General features: G+C 36.8%; 1 protein-coding gene across 2 annotated transcripts in view; it reads left to right on the top strand.

The window, feature by feature from the left end:
* VWA8 (von Willebrand factor A domain containing 8) overlaps nucleotides 1–19,431 on the top strand; it is a 194,439-nt gene that overhangs the window by 77,792 nt on the left and 97,216 nt on the right. For both annotated transcript variants that reach the window (XM_030036351.2, XM_030036352.2), the window contains exons 20-21: nucleotides 1,778–1,849; nucleotides 10,571–10,647. In XM_030036351.2, coding sequence (XP_029892211.1) covers nucleotides 1,778–1,849; nucleotides 10,571–10,647 — 149 coding nt within the window. The remainder of the gene's footprint in view (nucleotides 1–1,777; nucleotides 1,850–10,570; nucleotides 10,648–19,431) is intronic.

Raw genomic sequence — 19,431 nt, 5'->3', positions numbered from 1 at the left:
GAACAGAGGAAAAAAAAAAAAAATATCTTCAGCCCTTTGCAGTGCCTCACAATGTAATGAAACACATGGTTTTTCTCTCTGTGTGTTTGGTCTTGAAACATTTCATGTTCCAGTGGAATTTGGCATTGCCGTGGAACGTTGCTGTTGGTCCACAAGTGGCACGGGGATGGAAATAATTTTTAGGTGATATGCCAAATGCCACTTTCAGGCCAGGCTGTGGGGAACTTGGATTGATAAATTTGACACAATATTGATGTGTCTACTTACAAGTCCCTTGTGTAAATAACTAAACTGAAATGTCTGCATGCATCCTAATACAATGCTAATTTAGGTCCTGGTGAAAAAAAAAAAAGTAGTATCGATACATGGTATCTCTTGTGGGAAAGCTGTTCTGCAGGGGAACTAGAATGTACACATATTTGTGCAATTTAGGATAAAAAAAGAAGTCATCAGAAGAAAGTATTCATGCCTTAGCAATAAAATAAAAAATGTAATGAGTGTGTGTGGTAAAACTGACTTCCTAGAATTTATGCTGTATCTGGTCAAAGTTATTCTCATCAGTTATAAATTTCCAGTGTATGTGCATGCCAGAAAATATAGAAATTTGCCTCTCCTTAAATTGTGTATTGAGTATTCAGTAGTCTTTTGACATGCCTGGTTAGGATTTTGTGGTATTAAACTGTGTTTACAAGAGTTTGTTCCCCCACCGCCAGCCTCTGTTCTGGAGAGATTTGGAAGCCTAAAACATCTTTCACACAGTTAGAAACTGAGCATTTCCATGCTCAGAAATTACAGGCAAGCTACTGATTTTTTTAATATTTTTTTTTTAAATCAAGTACTAGAGATGAGATGATAATGTGAAAAAGATATATATGTTTATCTAAAGGCAAGCATTCATTTCTCTAAGTAGGTTGTCTGACCTACTTACAGATGACCTATTTCTACTAGATACAGTGGAGAAATATACACGGCTTTATTGCGAGTAGTCTGCATTGCCACATTATCCTTAAATCCTTTCGATCCTTTTAAACAAATTATTTGTGAGGAGTAAGACAAGGTTAAATGATGTACAGTATGTGTTACTTTTTATGATGTTGGGTATATGTAAAATACACCTCAAGCACTTTGGCTTCAATTAGTCAGTCTAATTTAGAAGTCGTAAGACACATAATAAACACTTTTAGACTTGAGCTTGCATTCTCCTATCCTTATTTTCCTTGAAAAAGAAGTTTGATTAGAATAGAAAAATGTGTTTGTCATTAAGCTAGACCCGCTGTTTAATAAAAGAAATGTGTATAATTTACTTATTCATGTCAGCTGCCTTTTATTCCCTCTGTTTGGTTTCTGTAAAGTTCTACCAGGATACGTTTTGCTTCCTCCCAGTACAATTGCTGGAAAATTGTCATACACATATTAATGAAAGTTATTACACTCTGAGTGACAAGCATTCAGCTAGGCTAAAAGGAAACGCATTAGGAGTGATTACGGAGAATTAAATATATTTAGGGAAATCAGACACCCAGAATCAGTTGTAGCAGAGGAAATACATAAGGAGAGTTAGTATTTTTGTTTCATTGTTTTAGTCAATGGATAGATTGCTTCTGCTATTATTGGCTGAGAGACTCTTGCTATGAAATAAATAGCTGTAAGTATAAAGTTCAAAAAATTTTGGCCCGAAATCCTGAAAGTAAAGTTCACGTTGTACTGCTGTTATTAGTGAGTGCATAAAATTGAGAGTATAAAAACAGGGGTGAAAATTCTGTTTTTGTTTCTGTAGCACATGATGGTAATGGAAGATATGCTAAAGGACTTTCTGCTGGGAGAACATCTTCTTTTAGTTGGCAATCAGGTGAGTTCAACATCTCTTGCAATGCATGGAACAAACTCATTGTTTAATAATTAAATTAAATCTCTGTTTTGCTTCATTGGAGTTGCATTCACTTGTACTACTGAGGTATTTGACCCATTTTTTGATTCTTTATCTACAAGTGTCCGTGGGTTTTATGGGCACATATCTGTGGAAAATGTAAATGCCTTAAATGTTTTTTTACATTGCTATCAGAGTAAAAAGTCAAAACATTAATAGTTATAGGTAACATCATTACCATTAGAATCTTCAGTTAATGGCTTTGGTTATCCTTCTTGGCTATGTATCAAACCTCTGCTTTAAAATCTCCAATGGTAGATAAGAGGTGTACACATAAATATTATCTAAATCTTATTTATTGATAGCAAAATACTAGTTTTCTCTAAAAGAGATACAGATTCGCTTTATTCTTTGGCTAGTACCTTTGTTGATGGAGACTTTATTGGTGAGATCGTGGGGGCTGTTGTGTTTTTTTAGTTGGTCATTGCTGTTTTGTGATGCCTTCTAACAGTTTATAGCCCCCCCCAAATGAGGTATGAGCAGAGGTTCTCCAGTTGGGTATGTTTGAAAGTCTTTGTTCTTCAGAACCATCTTAAATACTTACTGGAACTGTTAGGTGACTTGAACAGGATTATACACTTTGCCAGTTAGCCCTGAAAAAAGAGAGCTTTTGTTATTATTTCTTTGTTTGAAGTGTTCGGGAAAGTGATACCTCCCAAACTACCAGGTTGGTTTTTCCCTCATAAAGTAACCTCCCTTTAGTTTAGCTTTCCCTTAGCAAGTATGCAATAATCTTCCAGCAGATGTTTCTCTTTATGTTTTGCAATAGCCTTTGGAAAAAGTCTTAACGCAAAACACTAATGGTCTAACCTACACGGCAAGGAATATAAAATGCTAATTGTTTTTAATGTGCATATATTAAAATTACAGGGTACAGTTACACACAGTCTCATCTATTTAGAGTCCTTGTTAACAGCTTGAATTTACAAAGATGTCGTGCTTGAAACCTCTGTACTTTTGCTGGATGATGCCAGCTTCTCCCCAAAGGTTTCATCTATTCATAAATAGAAATTAATCTATTTCATCAATGAAATAAGATCTCTTTATTCCATAAACAGCGCTTTCTGTGCCAGCTTCCGAGTTCGTACTGAAAATGTTATATAGCACAGTTTGCCTGCAGGACCTGCTGGCAGGGAATAGCAAGAGTGGGCTGCTCCGTAGGGGAACGGAGGCAGGGACGGCGTCCTTGATGACAAGGTTCACAGTCCCACCGTGTCCAAGCAAGAAGAACGGGTCTGGGGACAGCGGCCGTGGTCAGCCAAGTGCCCGGCGGCTGCCGGACAGGTCCGTGGTGATGAGGCAGGTCTGAGGTCAAGCTGGGAAGTGCAGTCGGCAGGTCCAGGCTGGGATCAGCAAGGTACAGGGCCAGGCACAGCATCGCCGCGGCGTAGGTTGGGAAGGAACCGAGGAAAGGGCCTGAGTGCAAATGCAGCTCCCAAACCGTGGGGGGGAAAAGGGGACCCCAGTGAGGCAGCAGCACCACGTGAGAGCTGACCTTCAACGCAGGCAAGTGAAACCCTCGGCGGGGGGGGAAGAGCTTGCAAAGCCCGGTGGTACACTCAGGGCCCTGACACGTGCTTCCTATGTTCCACCAATCTGGCAAAAAAATTTTAAAGACGATGCGAGTATGATTTTTAGGGCATAAGGTATTTTCCCAGCAGTGGTATACTCATCTTTAATAATTTAATGTGTGCCACATTTTCTCCAAGCTTATGAAACTCTAATTGAAGACAGTGTTAAAAGATTTAACTGGGTTCGAGTATTGGAACATACTGCTTTGATTTTAGACATCAGCTCAGCTGTACCTTTAAGTTGGAAAATCAATTGATTTCCTGTAATTTCTCTTTGGCAAACCAGTAATACTTACAGGTTTTGTTTTTTAATTGCTAACATACTTCTCAGTACTTCCAGGTTTACTCTTTACTAATTTGTTCCACTGTTTTTTCTGTGTGACTAAGAAAAGGCCAATTGGCCTTTTCTTTTTGAAATACTATTTTTAAGTTTGAGCACTGTATTTTCCATTCTGCAGTCTTTTAGAACCACACCAATCATCCTTGATTTCTGAGGGATTATCACTAACCATTTAGAAATTGCTTGCCTAATTCCTTAAATATATTACTGTAAATTTCTGCAGCATGTGATGAATCCTGTTCAAGTACTTTAAAAGCAACCATATTACATCAATACACTTTCAAGCTCTATGTGCAGATACCCTCCCATTGAAGATACTAGTGTTTTCATCCTCTTTTTGTAAAGCAAATGATTAAAAAATAGGAATTTTTGCTGTTCAGTTACTTTAACAGTTCAGTCTGTAATCAGAAGGTAGGGTTTTATGATCGCTTGATACACATATCAGCATGTGCCCGTGTTTCACCTTTGGAAGAAATAGATGTTTTTGTGTAGAGATATGAAGTACTGTTTTGAGTTCCTTTCTGTTGTACTTCTTGTTGGTGAATAAGTGAATCATGGAAATTCAGTGTAAATAACTGACAATTCAAATACTCTGAACCGGAGTATTTCAAAACGTATGACTAGCATCCCTTTGAATGTTTGTGTCATTTCCTAGATATCGAAATGAGTTGGCATATACCTTAGAACATAATTTGGTCCATCAAAATGATGACTGTGTGAGTGAGTATCTCCATTCAACTGTGATTCAATGCGCAAGGCTTGACCTGTAGTCTGTCTTTTAGAGACTGGATTTGGTTTTTCTTGGTTGACTGAATGTGGTTTTCCTCTTTTGCCTCTTTTGTTTTCATAACACATGTACACACATGAAATTCCTGTTAGCTGAAGACCTCCCTCTTTATTTCAAAGTCTGTAAACATAGTTTCTTTTGTGTATTCTTTTTAGTTAAGAGCTGCCTGGTGGGAGTCCTTTTACCAAGATTGTTTTCACGATAGGAACTTTGGCGACTAGTATGTGAAATTCAGTAAATTGGAATTAAATGATCTTGGTGGATGTTAGACAGCAAATAATATATTTCTCCTCTTCAATAATTATTATTAAGGCTTAAGGGATACTGGAGTTCCATGTCTTGTTCTGGATTTCCTATTGCTTATGTTCTCTTTCCAACAAGAAACACAAAATTGATAATCAATAAGAATAATCAGAAATGCCATTCAGTTACTGATTAAATTACTGCTGAATACAGAAAGCATTTAAATTTTGTCCTCCTTCATTTGATGGTGTGGAAATTAGGTTTGTACTATCCTAAACTGATTTTTCAATTATTATTACGAGCATGAAAAAACTGAGCTCCAAATGAGCTAAATTGGGCCAAGTACAATGATGTTTTTTTTCCCTAAGGAATTCTGTGTGACAATTGTGGAAAACTTGGAAAATATTTCCCTTTTATTTGCTACAGTCATAACAGTATGTGCACACATGAGAATAGGTGTGCTCTTTAAATGTGTCTCTGCTTATAGTATTGCTTTCTGCCTTTACAAGTTATACTGAAGAACCAGAATTAAAAAAGAATCAATGAATTGATTTTTCTTTCAGATGTTTCTTCCCACAGATTCTTTCTATTGTAAATTTTTCATATGCTCCTCTCCATTGAACCACAATTGTCTTAGCTCACTGGAAATGTGAAGATTGTATTTAACCTGACAAGGCTCTGGGTTGAAGATTGTAGTTAAAGTCAGAAAAAAGGCATAAACTCTACATGCTTATCTAGACCTGTAGTCAGAGATGTATCCAAAGCATTCCATTCATTATTTCTATCAGAAAATTAAGTTTATTTGTTCTTATGGTGAAATGTTATTATTTTACCATCACCATAATTTTTGCATGCCCCAGATGATAAACTCATAATAAAATAATAAGATACTAAACTACAGAACACTTACTGTTGTGACCAATAAATATATAGATTGCAGCTGGGGCAAGACTTAAATCACCACTGCTTTTGTGCAACTATTTTCCTTTGTCGCTAACATCGAAGCGAGGTAGCAATGATGGGGTCTCTTCCAGTGGTCTTCTGGTAGCAACATCTAGTGTCTACTGATGACACACCTTCTGCAATTACTACACTGCATTATTCACATTTGTTCCAAGCAGGGAATGATGAGCTTAATAACACCTGGAGTGTTTGAGAGAGTTCTGTATAGGTGGTGCTTGTTGCTCTGGTGATAACAGTACCTTTTTTTAAAAAATCAGAAATACATCGTCTGGTGTAAAAATAGCAGCCTCAATCAAAATGCATGCATTCTTGCAAATGTTTTTGTTGGCAGAAGCAGGCAAGCTGTGGACATGGAAGGTGGTTCAGTGCCAGATCCAGCGTTAGAAACTGTACATTAGCAAAGTGTTTTCGTTTTCTTCATTTTCCTTGTTCAGCTGTAAGTTTCTGTGATAATGACGCTAACAATGTAACTCTTTCTATGAAGCCACAAACTGAGAACTCTGACATGAGGGTTCTGTATACGAAAATTTAATAAAAAGTCAAGATTGTCTTTCATTCTCTAATACTACAATTTTTAAATTAATTATAAAATAAAATTTCTTGAAGTGAAAATGTGATAAACTGCTTTTTTCACCAGTTTCAAAATTTGTTTCATTCTTTCATAATGAAACAGGTGCTCTGCTATGCAGGATGGCTGCGTGCTGAAATGGAAAATGTGTGATTGCAGTGTCTCAGCTGAAGGGCAGTGCTGAAGAGCATGGCATGGCAACCTCTTTAACTGCTTCAGTATGACCTGCAAATCATTTAAAAGAAAATAAAAATGAGGCAGCATGGTTTAGATTTTTTTTTTTCCAATAGTGTTTTTTTCTAAGAGGCAAACGATTAATTTCAAAAACTTGGGTCTAGTTCTTTTGGACTATAACTTTATTGACTTTAGTTGGGCTGTGCAGGGGAGAAATTTGTCCCACTACTGTAATAGCTGCATCCTGAATTGCAAAATGCCTCCTGGGACCTGTAACAACCTTGTTTATATTTGAAACTGCAGTTACTCCTAGAAGATTAAGTCATTTTGTCCTTGGTAACAAGTGTTTACAATGTCAGTTAGGAGAATTTTTAACTAAGGGATTATTTTGCCTTCTAATTGCATAATTTCCTTTTTCTTATTCATTAGTGCAGATATTTACTTCCCATTTTTCTATTTCAGTTGTCCCATATGTCTGACGGAATAAAAATTGTCTAATATTTGCTTTCTGAAATATTTTTATTCAGTTCAGCTGAAACACCAACACAGATGTTCTTTTCTCTCTAATTAGCATATGTTTATATTTCTGTCAAATTAAGGAACTGCAATAGTGCGTATATAAATAACATACAGCAAGTGTTAACGGTGAACTGGTTTGTCCTCTGAATGTTACCTTAGGTTGCAATAATTACAAATTACATGAGATTACATTCTGGATCCAGTCCAAGTTCAACTCAGTCTTTTAGTATATTCATATGAAAGGTAGTTCTGATTCTTTCTGCTTAAACAGTTGACTGCTAGTTGTGTGGGTGTCCAGAAGATCCAGCTCAATCCTTGGTATGGGGTATAGATGTGGGGAAAAGGAGGGTGACTTTGTTGCCATTTTTGTCATTTCTTGTTTCTGAGGTGTCAGTAACTCGTTTCAGAGGTTTTTTTTCCAAAATGGGTTAGCATTTTCCACCTTTCTTGTTCGCCTGAAGACTACCAGGCATATTCTTTATCCCATGGAAGTCAGGTGAATTTGGAATAAACCTACTTTTCTTGGTGTTACCTTAATGAATAGTACTTAAGGAATGAACTCGCCCAAGTTCTTTTTTGCAGTTTTTTAATGGTGCTTCAGAGCCTTCTGAATAGTTTTGGTCTCTTCCTTCCTTTCTAGTATATCGTGCCTTCTCAATGGAGTAACTGAGACAAAGAGAAGTGGTAACTTGTCATGAAGTAGGAATGTGGAGGGATGGAATCAAAAAGCTTTGACTTCAACTTTGCTCTAGCTACTGTTGCCAGCCAAGGATTTTATGTGGTACACCACAGCCCCTATGAAGGCACATAATGTACTCTCTGAAGCAGTTCAGTCTAGAAGTTGGGCAACGTTAACGTGTTTATAATAGCTAAAATCTGGTGGGAATGCCTTTTGGCTTTTGAATACTGCATGCACCTTTTAAAAAATGTATCACATTCTGAAATCGAGGTATACTTAAAATGAACTAAAAGGAGGTGTGTGGGGAGTCTGGCGAGATTCACAAATACAGATGAAGAAAGGGTGAGGTGTGGTCATGGCACAGCTCCCGTTGATTTCACTGGGTTACTTTGGTAACCGCGCTCTTTCCCTTCCTCCACAGTGGTCTTCCACCACGCTTGTGTCCTCTGAGCATTCTCTCAGAAGTGAGGTGCACTCCTAATACCCTTGGTGACAACAGCATGGGTAGAAATATGCAGAACCAGCTATTCGGTCCTCTTTCTACTGGAATTGGAAGAGGGAGAAAAAAAATCTAGCAGTCTTATTTTGTAGTTGGGAAAATATTTTTTTCAGGCATAATTTTAAGAATCTATCAAAAACATAAAAACCACACACGCTTTCCATTAATGCACATGAAAGCCAATTTTTTTTTTAAATTACAGTAACCATTTTGTTTGATATTAAGTATGTTTTACATTGATTCAATATGTTGATCTATTTCTTCATCTTTCTACTTGCCACAGCTGGCTGGAGTCCCACTCTGCAGCAAAAAGGATATGCAATCTGCTTGGGATTGGTACAGAAACTGCATGCAGACATCTGCCCAGTCATCCGTAGCTCTCTTAGGAAAAGTAAAGGAAGCTGCTTTCAGTATAGGTGTTTTGTGCTTGACGTTAGGAGTATTCCTATTTTTTCACGCATTTATGATTTTAAGTATCTGACTGCAAGTACTAGGAAATGTAGGGGAATAAAACTGTCGGTGTGCACTACTTGAGGATTCTTACCCTGTTTCGAGTTACTTTTGATGCTTCTGATGCAATTGCTGAAGTTGCATATTTCCCCCCAAATGGGTATGTTCTTTGAGTTCCTGGAAGAATCTGTTAGCACAATTTCATCCCCTGTTTCAAAGCAGTGGAGAACTGTGTTTCCAGTGACAGTTTTCAGAAATGCCTGGTGTTAGATATTAAGTGTGTTGCAGCTTCTTACTGCGCCTCTGTGTAAAGCTGTAGATTCTTCTGAAGAATCAGATGGAAGGAGGTTCGTGAGGAGGCATGTGGCAGAGCACTAACTTGAGTTGGCTTTCCTGTGTTGGAGTCGAGTCTTTAGTAGAACCTAGGTAGATCTATTTTTGTCAGTTCTGCGGTATGTTTTTCCTCTGCTCTCATGGTGAGAACTCTCCTTCTGTGATTTCAACTACTACACATATGTGCACAATTCTTCATTCTCATAAATGTCATCAGATGAGAGACTGTGGTCCCATTTTGAGAAGCTTAAACAGTTTGCAATTCTGCAGCTGGCAGTTGCCATCTTTCAGCTAGAACTTACAGTCATAAATGTCATAACTTACAGCTTTGAATGCTTCTATTCTGTTTCAATGCCAAGTGAAACAGATTAGCGAGTCTCAAGTTGGTTTAATCTAATATCTTTAATCTTTCTGTGGGTTTTATTTATCTGCTTTACTTTACACTGGTGCAGACTACTAGATGCATTCATGCATTCAGAGTAAGAATCTCAGCTGAGGGACGGTGTCTTGTCAAACAGCTTTTGGCTGGGTTACGATTTGAACTTTTCTTTCTCTTTTTCCTTTGCAACCCTTGGCAGTTTCACCGTCATTCTGAGCTCCCAAGTTTGCAGTCACGTCCTTGCAGGAGGGATAAGAATTTCTGCATCTGAACTGTCATCTTGGTCTGCATCTCCATTAACATTTTAGACCTGATCAGGAATGTACTTTTGAAGGGAATCTCCTTACTGCAGTTTGATCCATGTCAAGGGACATAGGACCTGGATTCTCTTAGAATGAGACTAAAGTGGAGGATGTTCTCCAGCAGCAGACCTAAATCATGACCTCTGCTAAATCCTTCCATGGGACCAGGCTAGGCCTGGGCTGAACTACCAGTTCCTGAACCACTGGTACAGGACACACCAGTGTCAGCAACGCCTGATTCACTTCATAAATCCACCGTCATCGTTCTGCGCAGCTTGCTAATGAAGACACCCTGCAATAGGAGAGTTAGAGATCAGTTTGATCTCCAGCCCAATTCTGATTCCATCTGGGCCTTTTTTGGTAACTCCAGTGGAATGGGATTAGCAAATATTACCAAGGCAATGCTCTAATTCCACGTGACAGTTGCAGGATGTTTCCTATGACCACCGAGAATTACCTTTTCCTATTAAAGTGCAAGCCAACTTCCTAGCATTCACAGCCTTGCAATACCTTTGCGATATAAAAGGGCCGGGGAAAAAATGGTGTTGGTTAAAAGGATGCATTGGCATGTGTGACATAACTCGAGGGATGCAATCCTATTTCTGGTTATTCCTAGTAAGACAGACAAGTATTTTGCAAATATGTATATATGTGTAAAATAAAATATATATCATTAAATTGTGTTCAGAATCCTTTGATGTAGATTGAAATTTTATTTGCTTCTAAAGGAACATGGAGAGTATTTTAACAGTTTTGGAAAGTTACCTTTTCTTTGTTTATACCTCTTAAATGTGTACATCTATATTATGTTTTAATATTATATTTATTTACTGCAGGGTGTTGGGAAAAACAAGATTGTTGACAGATTCCTTCACCTTTTAAACAGACCCAGAGAGTATTTACAGCTGCATAGGTAAGAATGTGTTACATTTCCATACTTTGTGTTTATAATCTGATTTCCCATGTTTTAAAACACGTTTCTGAAGTTTAATTTGTTCTTACTGTTTGAAGAAAGACCCTATTATGGTAGGTGACAGACTACAGGAATGTATCCATTTTATAGGCAGAGGCAATAAGCTGACAGGTTGAGGAGGGTGTACAAGAATCTAATGCAAAAACATTGCTTAATATATAAGAGAAAGTAGAAGTCAGAGAGTACTGACGTTAAACCATGCTCAAGAAGAGTAATATTTTGCTGTCATTTCTGGAGGGATTTCCCTAAGCATGAGGTACTGTGTGAAGAAAAAAGTTCAAAGGTGCTTGTTTGAATATATCACTCATTAGACAAGAAACATTTTACGTCGTAAATGCTTTTTGTTTTTTTCCTTTGGCACTCCTGCTAAGCACACATATTTCTTTCTCACTCATAAACATTTGGATTAGAATTTTTTTTTTCATATGCAAGCTAAAAAACAGACTTCAAGACAACAAACCAATTGAAAACAATTCAAAAGCTGAAATAATATCAAATTATCTGCCTGCTTTTTATGACATGAACTTTAACTCAATAAATTGAAGTAAAGACTGAATATGTCTAGAAGAGCCGGTTTCAACTGAACTGCATCCTTTTTCAGCTTCATTCCTAATCTTTACCTCTCTGTCTTCAACATCCTAACATCACCCTGTCTCTTTCCATAATCACTGTTTTTTAAATTGTGCTAATAAAAATGTACATCTTTGATATTTTGCCCTTTAACAACACAGTCTCTGTAACACTTTCTCCTTACTTTCTCCCCCAGCTTTTTGTCTTCAAATGTCTTGTACTGGTATTCCTGATACTTGGATAGCTCCATCTTGTCACTTTTCTATTGCTGTTTTCCTTTATACTACCTCTCCTAGACTTCCATTACTTCTTTGCGAAATACTGCTTTTGACCTGCTAATTTCAGCTTTGTGTTAACTTTCCTGCCGTCTTCTCTGCTTGGAGCAGCCACCCCCTCCTTCTGGATAAAATACACTGTCATTTTTGCAAATCCCAATTATTTTGCAAAATGCTACAGTATTTCTGTCTTCCTGTATGTGTCTCTGAAAATTTGTTCTCCAGTGAGGTGTGGTCAAGCAGAGCAGTACTTTAACATGAATTCAGATTGCTCAGGAGAACATTGCATGAGCACAATGTTTGGGGTGATGATGGGGCTGTAGAATGTATTAGTTATAGCATACTAGCTGATGCATCACTAGGGAAAAAAATCAAGTGCCTCTTTTGTCTAGTCAAGACAAACTTCTGTTGGCTCTGTAAAGTAGTTTGTGGTTACAGAGTTTTAGAGAGAGATTGAAGTAGAAAATGATGAGCAGTCCTGTGCAGTTCTACAAAAATAATTCCTGAATACAGAAAAATCAGAAATTTCTATTTCCTGGGCAGCATTTTAGAATACTTTGTGAAGAACTCAGTCTATATAATACTTTGGTAAACTTTATAGGGCATTTAAACAAGGATTACAATGTTGTTAGTGCATGATTTTGGATTGCAAAACAAAATAAGAGCAAGTTTCCAAAAAAACCAAAACAGCTCACTATTAAGCTTTTGGATATTTTGTGGGGAGAAATGCAGTCAGTATCTTATAGCACAGGTGTATTTTATTGGAAAATATGATTGAATGTGCACTTCATCTTTGATAGCCCTGGGTGTTTCTGCAGATTTCCTAGCTAGCTACCATCAATACCGTTAAGAATTCCAACGGAAAGTATTTCTAAATATCATACTTTTAATGATGCTCAATACACCTGAATTACAGATCTGGAGAAACTGAACAGTCAAAGCATGCATATTAGTTGATTACCTTGTAGGGGAAAAGAATAATATTAATGCTTTCTTCATGAAAAATGTGGAGGTGATTCAGTGTCAGATGAAGGTGGACATTCTTTGCCCTTTCAGAAATGTGTCTGACAGATGTTACCTCATTAGTCCTTGGAATTTGGGTTGCAGCCTCTCTAGTTCCACTTCAACTAGTCTCTCTGGAAATGAGTGCACTTGTCAGCTGCATAACCTGAGGCTCTGAGTTTCTAGTGAGGTAGTGAATCTGTCAGAAAATGGCTGATGATGACATCCCGAGTTCTTGAATTTGCCCATATCAACTGTCACTTCATATAAGTAGCTATAAAACAAGTAATATGCATGTATGTATAATAATGCCAATATGGAATGGGTGTTGCAACTGAATAGTATCTGTTCTGAGGTGGAGAGATCTATCCTTAGCTATAAAATATCCTTTTTGGTGGCTGTAATTAAGATGTAGCCAGAGAAGAAACTGCTGGAGTGGAAAAAAACTGTAAGAGCAGCTTTAAAATTAATATAATGAAGATATTTATTAAAATGTAGTGTTATGTAATAAATAAAAATAGTGAATAAATAATAGACAAAAATAATTAGACTGAATTTCAGAAGTATTCTGATTTCTGAATCTGATTACCATTTTTCAAAAACTGTTTAATGGTATTTAAGTGCCAAAATTATGAAGATATACCAGAAATGTTTACTTTCAATAGCTTGTGAAGTAAATAAAGGGGAGATACGCTGTGATGTAGTGTAGTACAGGTTGTTTTGCAATGTAGTTGATGTAGTGGTTTTTTATAGAAGAATACCTTGCCCCTTTTGCTAACAAACAGGAACATAAAAGAACTAAAAATGCCATTAAATCTGGTTTGGTTTTGGTTGTTGATTGTTTGGTTATGGTGGGGGTTTTCGTTTGGGTTTTTTTTTTTGTTGTTGTTGGTTTGGGGTTTTATTGTTTTGGTTTGGGTTTTTTACTGTCTTGATGAAACGGTATACAGAGTTCTGATCTAACACTCCATATGTTCAATGACATTAAAGCAGGGAATATTTGTCTTAGAGGCAATGTGCTATTACCAGGAGTAATTTTAAAATCTCACATTTTATGTCTTATACTTCAAGATGATGAGAGGAGATAGAAGACAGTAAAAAGAGAGTGCTTTTCCTTTAAACATCCTTTCTCACATCTGTATTTACTTGCCCTACCACTGATTCACATGGGAAGGGTCAGCCTGACCTTAAGGTTTCAATTGCTTATGGAGGTTATAAATCCTTTTTCTTAACCTTTCTTACAGGACCTCATTGAGAAGTTTTATTTTCTTGAAATTGTTAAGTCTTATAAATCATTTTGGGACCATAAACGTGAAAATCTTAATGGGGAGGAAGCTGTGATTAGATTTAATAAGGAAAGAATTTAAGAAAAATGTTTGCGTTTAAATTATTCAAAAAGTTGGCTGCTTCCTCTTGCATACTTCCTAATATTAGGAGTTGATCAGGAGTTGACCAACTCTCTCATCGCACTAAATGTGGGGTTATAGGAGTCTTTCTGAAAGGGGTAATTTGGCGTAGGCTCTGCACAGCCTCTCTCTAGAACTGCGCTTATGAAGCATCTTGCTGCTTTTCCATGTTAAGGAAGAACTTTCATCTGCCAGGATTTCCCAGTCACTCCTTTCCTACAGGAGTAAGTTTCAGCAGAGAAATCCTGAATTCTGTTTACCCTTGTGGGATGGTTGTCTCCATTTTGTGCACCCAGGACACCAGCTACATGTTACAGAACAAACAGCGTTACCTTGCCTAATATTAAACTTTAAGGTTTTACTGCTTTTACCTTGAGCGTGCATTCATCATGCTACTAGAAAGGTGAAAAACCTATGAGGCCTGTGCAGTCACAAGCCAATGAGAGATCTGTATAGAAATTAAACAAATACCAGCTGACTTTCTTAGAAACTTTGATGTCCTCCAAATAAGCGTAACACAGAGTCAAGTATTTGTGTCGCTCCTAAATGCGTGAACTCTGGAAAGCCTCATCATTTTATGAACCTTGCTGTTACTACTTTTGCCATCTCTCATGTGAGTGATGTCGAAAGGAATTGCCAATGGTTCTACACAAAAATCTGAAGTTAAATTTGGTAGATTAAATGTGGATCTGTAAAACGAATTTCATTGAATCAGGAAAAAGATTTTCATGGAAACTGATAACATCTTGCTTTAAATTATGAAGTCTCTTGGACAAAGAAGATTCCACAGAAGGAAGAAAAAAAATTTAAAGCTTTAGAGAAGACTCAGGCAAGAACATGTGCCCTGTCAAGGCTATAAAATCCCTCTTGATGAGAGTAATAGATAAATATAAAAATGTAAGCTCCCATCTCTCCTGCATAAAAACGTCAGAAGAAGATATGATGGACTTTAGACTTTTGGCTTCTTTGATGTGATCAAAGAAAAAAAGATTAATTTTACTTCTCTTATCATCAAATTAGTAACTAATTGCAGACAAAAGAATGGTTTTGCTGCAGTAAAATGTCCTTTACCTGTCATTTAAACATTTAGGTTTGCGTCTATTTGGAATTAAGTCATACTGTCAAGCTGCTTTTTAGATTTTAATGACAATGAGTTCTCCTCCTTGAAGTTACTATTTTTGTGTAGACTATATTACAGAACTACAGTATTTATGTTTTTGTTTCCAACGGGAGCTTGATTTATGTCTCCTGTTTTGGGGGGTTTTTTTGATTGTGAAGAAACTTGTCATAGAAAGTTTCCTAAAAGCTTAGGTTCTGACTAGGAAGATGTAAAATTCAGTGACTCATTGTTTATAGTAGTTTCTGCTAGTATGAGGTGCTAGATTTTGCGTGCTAAAGGCATTTGGATTAATACATACATCAAGTTTTTGAAGTCCTATGGTGTTATCTGATCTCAGCTTTCATTAAAATACACTTCTAGTCTTTAATACATGAGCTTAAAAAAAGGAAAAAAGATTTATATGTAATTTATTCTCATCTGAAATCTTAATTTAGGCAACTAAAGAGAACTGGAAAAATACTATGGAGAGCACACAGTGTCAGCTCAAGACCTGTGAAAGCTGCCACCTCCGTTCTGCTGGGGTTGGATTGGCTTTAAGTCATGTAGCCAAAAAGAGCGACTGGCGAGAGGAACCCTCTGAAATTATTATCTGCCATCATGAGTTGTGCTCCTAATTGCTCTGATGGCAAACAAAACCCTCTCTGTCTTGGTAATCCCTTTAAGGAAAATTAATTGTGGAAAGAACATCTTGTGTTCCAAGCAGGACATTTGCTTGGTTCAGGAAAGCACAATTTTCATTTTTCTGTGTCAGTACCTTTTCTTTAAAGTTTGGTATACATTACACTCCTTGATTTTTGAGATACTCAAAAGCTGTCTGGACATGGTCCTGGCTACCTTGGCTCTAGGTGGCCCGGCTTGAGCAGTGGGGTTGGACCAGATGACCTCCAGAGGCCCCTTCCAACCTCAGCCACTCTGGGATGCTGTGATTTACCGATTTCTGTAAGGTAGCAGCTGGATGACCCCAGCTAGCTCTTATTCTACATATGTTGTAGTAACGTGTCTTGCTAAATCAAAATTGTTCAGTAGGAAGAAAAAAAAGTTAACAATTAGTTTATCTTATCTTCATAAAATTAGATAATCCAGCAGTGGTTGTTCCATGTGGGGAGTCCATTTGCACTGTCCTTAGCTGATGCCCAAATGTGTCAGTATGGAACAGTAGTTAAAGTTGAGGAATTAAGAAACAGCTTCAAACTCATCATTGTCTTCAGAACAAGAAAAACAGGAACATTTTGTATAATGAGATTGTTTGGTCTAGAACATTTATTTATTGTCATGATATGAGTGTAAATATTGAGCAGTTGTTAAGCAGAAATTTCTCTGAGATGTTTTCTGGCTTCACGCTGTCTCAGCCATAGATCAGCCGTAGGAAATGCAAAAATTGCAGCCCACCATCTCCTCTGCAGACCGACTGTCACAGGTGTTGCTCTACACAATTCAGAATGTTCAGGAATGAAAAGTACTGATCGTTTCCATTGCGATGGGAGCTTGGTTACTCTCAGCTAGTGAGAGGACTGGATCCTCCCTGAGCTACTACAGATGCAGCCACTGAAGTCATGATAAGTAGAACTAGTCAACCTCAACTCTGACATCTTCAGTAGATCTGCAGTTATTTAGTTGTGTAAGAACACTGCCGTCGCTTACAGGAATAGAAGGTTTTGATGAGAAGACTGCAGTGTAATCTACATCAATAGTTTATTGACAGCTTGTGAATGGATTTTCTGCTGCTCGGAGCCTCAGTGAATCTGCAGAAGATATGAAACGATTAGTTCTGTTCAAGCGTTCTCTTTGTCTGTAGGAAGAAAATAATCTTCTAGGAAATCAGTTTATTGTCAAAAAAGAGAATACAAATCTTCATAAAGTTATATGACAAAAGGAGGGAGTGTTTTTTGGTGTACAAGAGTTGTTCTCTGTAAGGTTGAAAAAGTTAAAACTGCTTATAAATATGGTTTGATGCCTTTTCATGAAAATAGTGTGTAGGAAGTTTTCTTCTTTAACTTTTAAATAAAAGGGTTTCTGCCTTTAAATTCGCCATGTTAATTCTTAGTTCTCCTTGTGATATCTTTTCTTACAAGTTGAGATAACTTGTCTTCCACTTTTTTAGGCATTAACATATGCGCTAAAGCAATTTGGCTTTGTTGTAAGTTTGATGTTTCATCACTGTCAACAGAATATTAACTGCTACAGAAATTCTATGTTATCTGATAATCTTATTATTATTTTAGAAGATATTACACTACCTTACTCTGTTTTTTCCTAATGTTACATTTCCTTTCAAAGAATTTACCTATGGTATTGCATCTGCCTGTCAAAGATACTGTGTTTGTTCTTGTGACTGATGATTGGGAAGTGTGATACAGGGTTCATTTTAAAAATCTACTACATTTTGTGTTGTGCCTTTTCTAGTTCCCTAATAAATTACAGTAATCTGACGATCTTTTCTTCCAAAAATTAACTGAGTTTACATATGTTATCCTTTTGAAAATAAACGTAATTTTGCTGTGATCTTTAACAATCAAATTAATGGAGAAGTTTGGGGTAGGAAAATGAGCTTATGGTGTCCCTACAAGCAATACTTACTACAAACTCTCCATTAATCTTTAGATGTTAATTTTCTTTCCCTCTTTCTCAGCACATGTAATCAGTATAAAATCTAATTACCTGTTTCCCCTATTGAGATAATTTAAAACTACCCTTTCAGCTTTATTGACTTCAGATTTTTTAAATTCTAATTAAAAAAGTTGTTTCAGAAGGAATAACTTCCTTTGCCCAAGACACCAATGAACACCCGATACTGTAGAATTATAGTGTACCTGTTCTCAGAATTGCATTTGGTTATCTTCTCTTGAAAGAATATAAGACCATGTAAAACAATTTAAATGCTGATATAGCTCTGCAGGTCTGTTTTTGAAAATGAACAACCCAGAAAAGCTATCTCTGTAGCGAACTGTTGTTGAAGCAAGGGCTCTTAAGCTGCACTGGTTTATTAGAGGAATCCATTGAACACAGCGAAGATGTGTGTTGTGTATTTGTATGTTGGCAGCGACAAAAAAAAGGCTAGGTAATTTTTCCTGGTGATTTTGAGTCATGAATGTATATGTCTAGAATATTTTCTTTTAGTGTTGTACAGTAACCTTATAGTGTCTGCTTTATTCTTTACGCAGCTCAGGTTTGGAAATAAATAATAAGATGACATATTTTTGTTACGAAGATTTATGTTGTGAAGCACTGCATGTATTGGCTAACATATAATAGGTGTCTTTATGGATTTTTACTCTTGTTGTTGTTTTTTCCCCTTTTCTTAAATACATTTTCAATCAATACAGAGTTGCAATGCAAAGCTTCCAAGAGTCCATGCAAGCTAATGGTCTCTATTTCCAGTTTTAGCTTTTCATGAGCTGGCTGACTAGCTCTGCTATTGTCAGATTCCAGGTGTTAGAGAGCTACTTCATTTGTCTTTTTGTAGGAGTTGAATTCAGCTTGAATAGCCTGCTGTGTGGCTGTTACGGAAAAATAGCTTAGGTTAGAAGACCCCGTTGTTTCATTTTCCTCTAAAGCTGAAGTAACAGTTTCTCACTGTTTACTCAGTGAAATGTATTCTTATACACAATAAGGGGAGCTGTAGGGTATCATGTTTCTTCATTTATGGATTTTACAATTAGGGTGAGTGAATTTCTTATGTTGTTGTAACAAATTATGTGAAAACTGCATCTCATTTGGAAAGATGGATCGCATACAAGTAGTTCTGTAACTTGATTTAAGCATATAACCCGAATTAAAGATATAATTCTCTTTGGCCTTTGTTCTGCCACCTGCAGTCATACTGAGTAATGAGTACCTTTATACTCTAAATAATTTCTTGGATTTTAAACAAATATATGTCCTGCCGAGTAGCTATAACAGCCTAGCAGAAAAAAAATGGGGATTTAATTATCAGTGCATACAGATAAGTCAGAAAGGCTTTACAGTGTCAGTTTAACAGAGAGACAGCTGCTTGGCTTTTCAGATATTTCAGAATTTCCTAAACACAGTGGTCAGATCAGGCAATGCAATGGCTGTATGATAGGTTGGCTAAAGAAATTCATTTTTAAATGTCAAAGTCATGCAGATTCTTTCTTTCTTTGTGTTAAGATCGCCTGCTCTCCATCAGGATAATCCATGAGTGGATTAGTTAACCAATTAACAGCTTCAAATGGCCCTTGGCCTAATTATTTTTCAAATACTCTTAAAATTAGGTCACAGCAGATGGGCATATTCATGTCTGATTGAAATGTAATTGAGAAGAGATATATATATCTATGTACATAGGTATTGAGATAGATATAGATATCTCACAGAAATGAAGAACAACAAT

The sequence above is a fragment of the Aquila chrysaetos genome, chromosome 14 (assembly GCF_900496995.4).
Source record: "Aquila chrysaetos chrysaetos chromosome 14, bAquChr1.4, whole genome shotgun sequence".
NCBI lineage: Eukaryota > Metazoa > Chordata > Aves > Accipitriformes > Accipitridae > Aquila > Aquila chrysaetos.
Note: the sequence above shows the minus strand (reverse complement) of the source record. Positions and strands in the feature narration are given on the sequence as shown.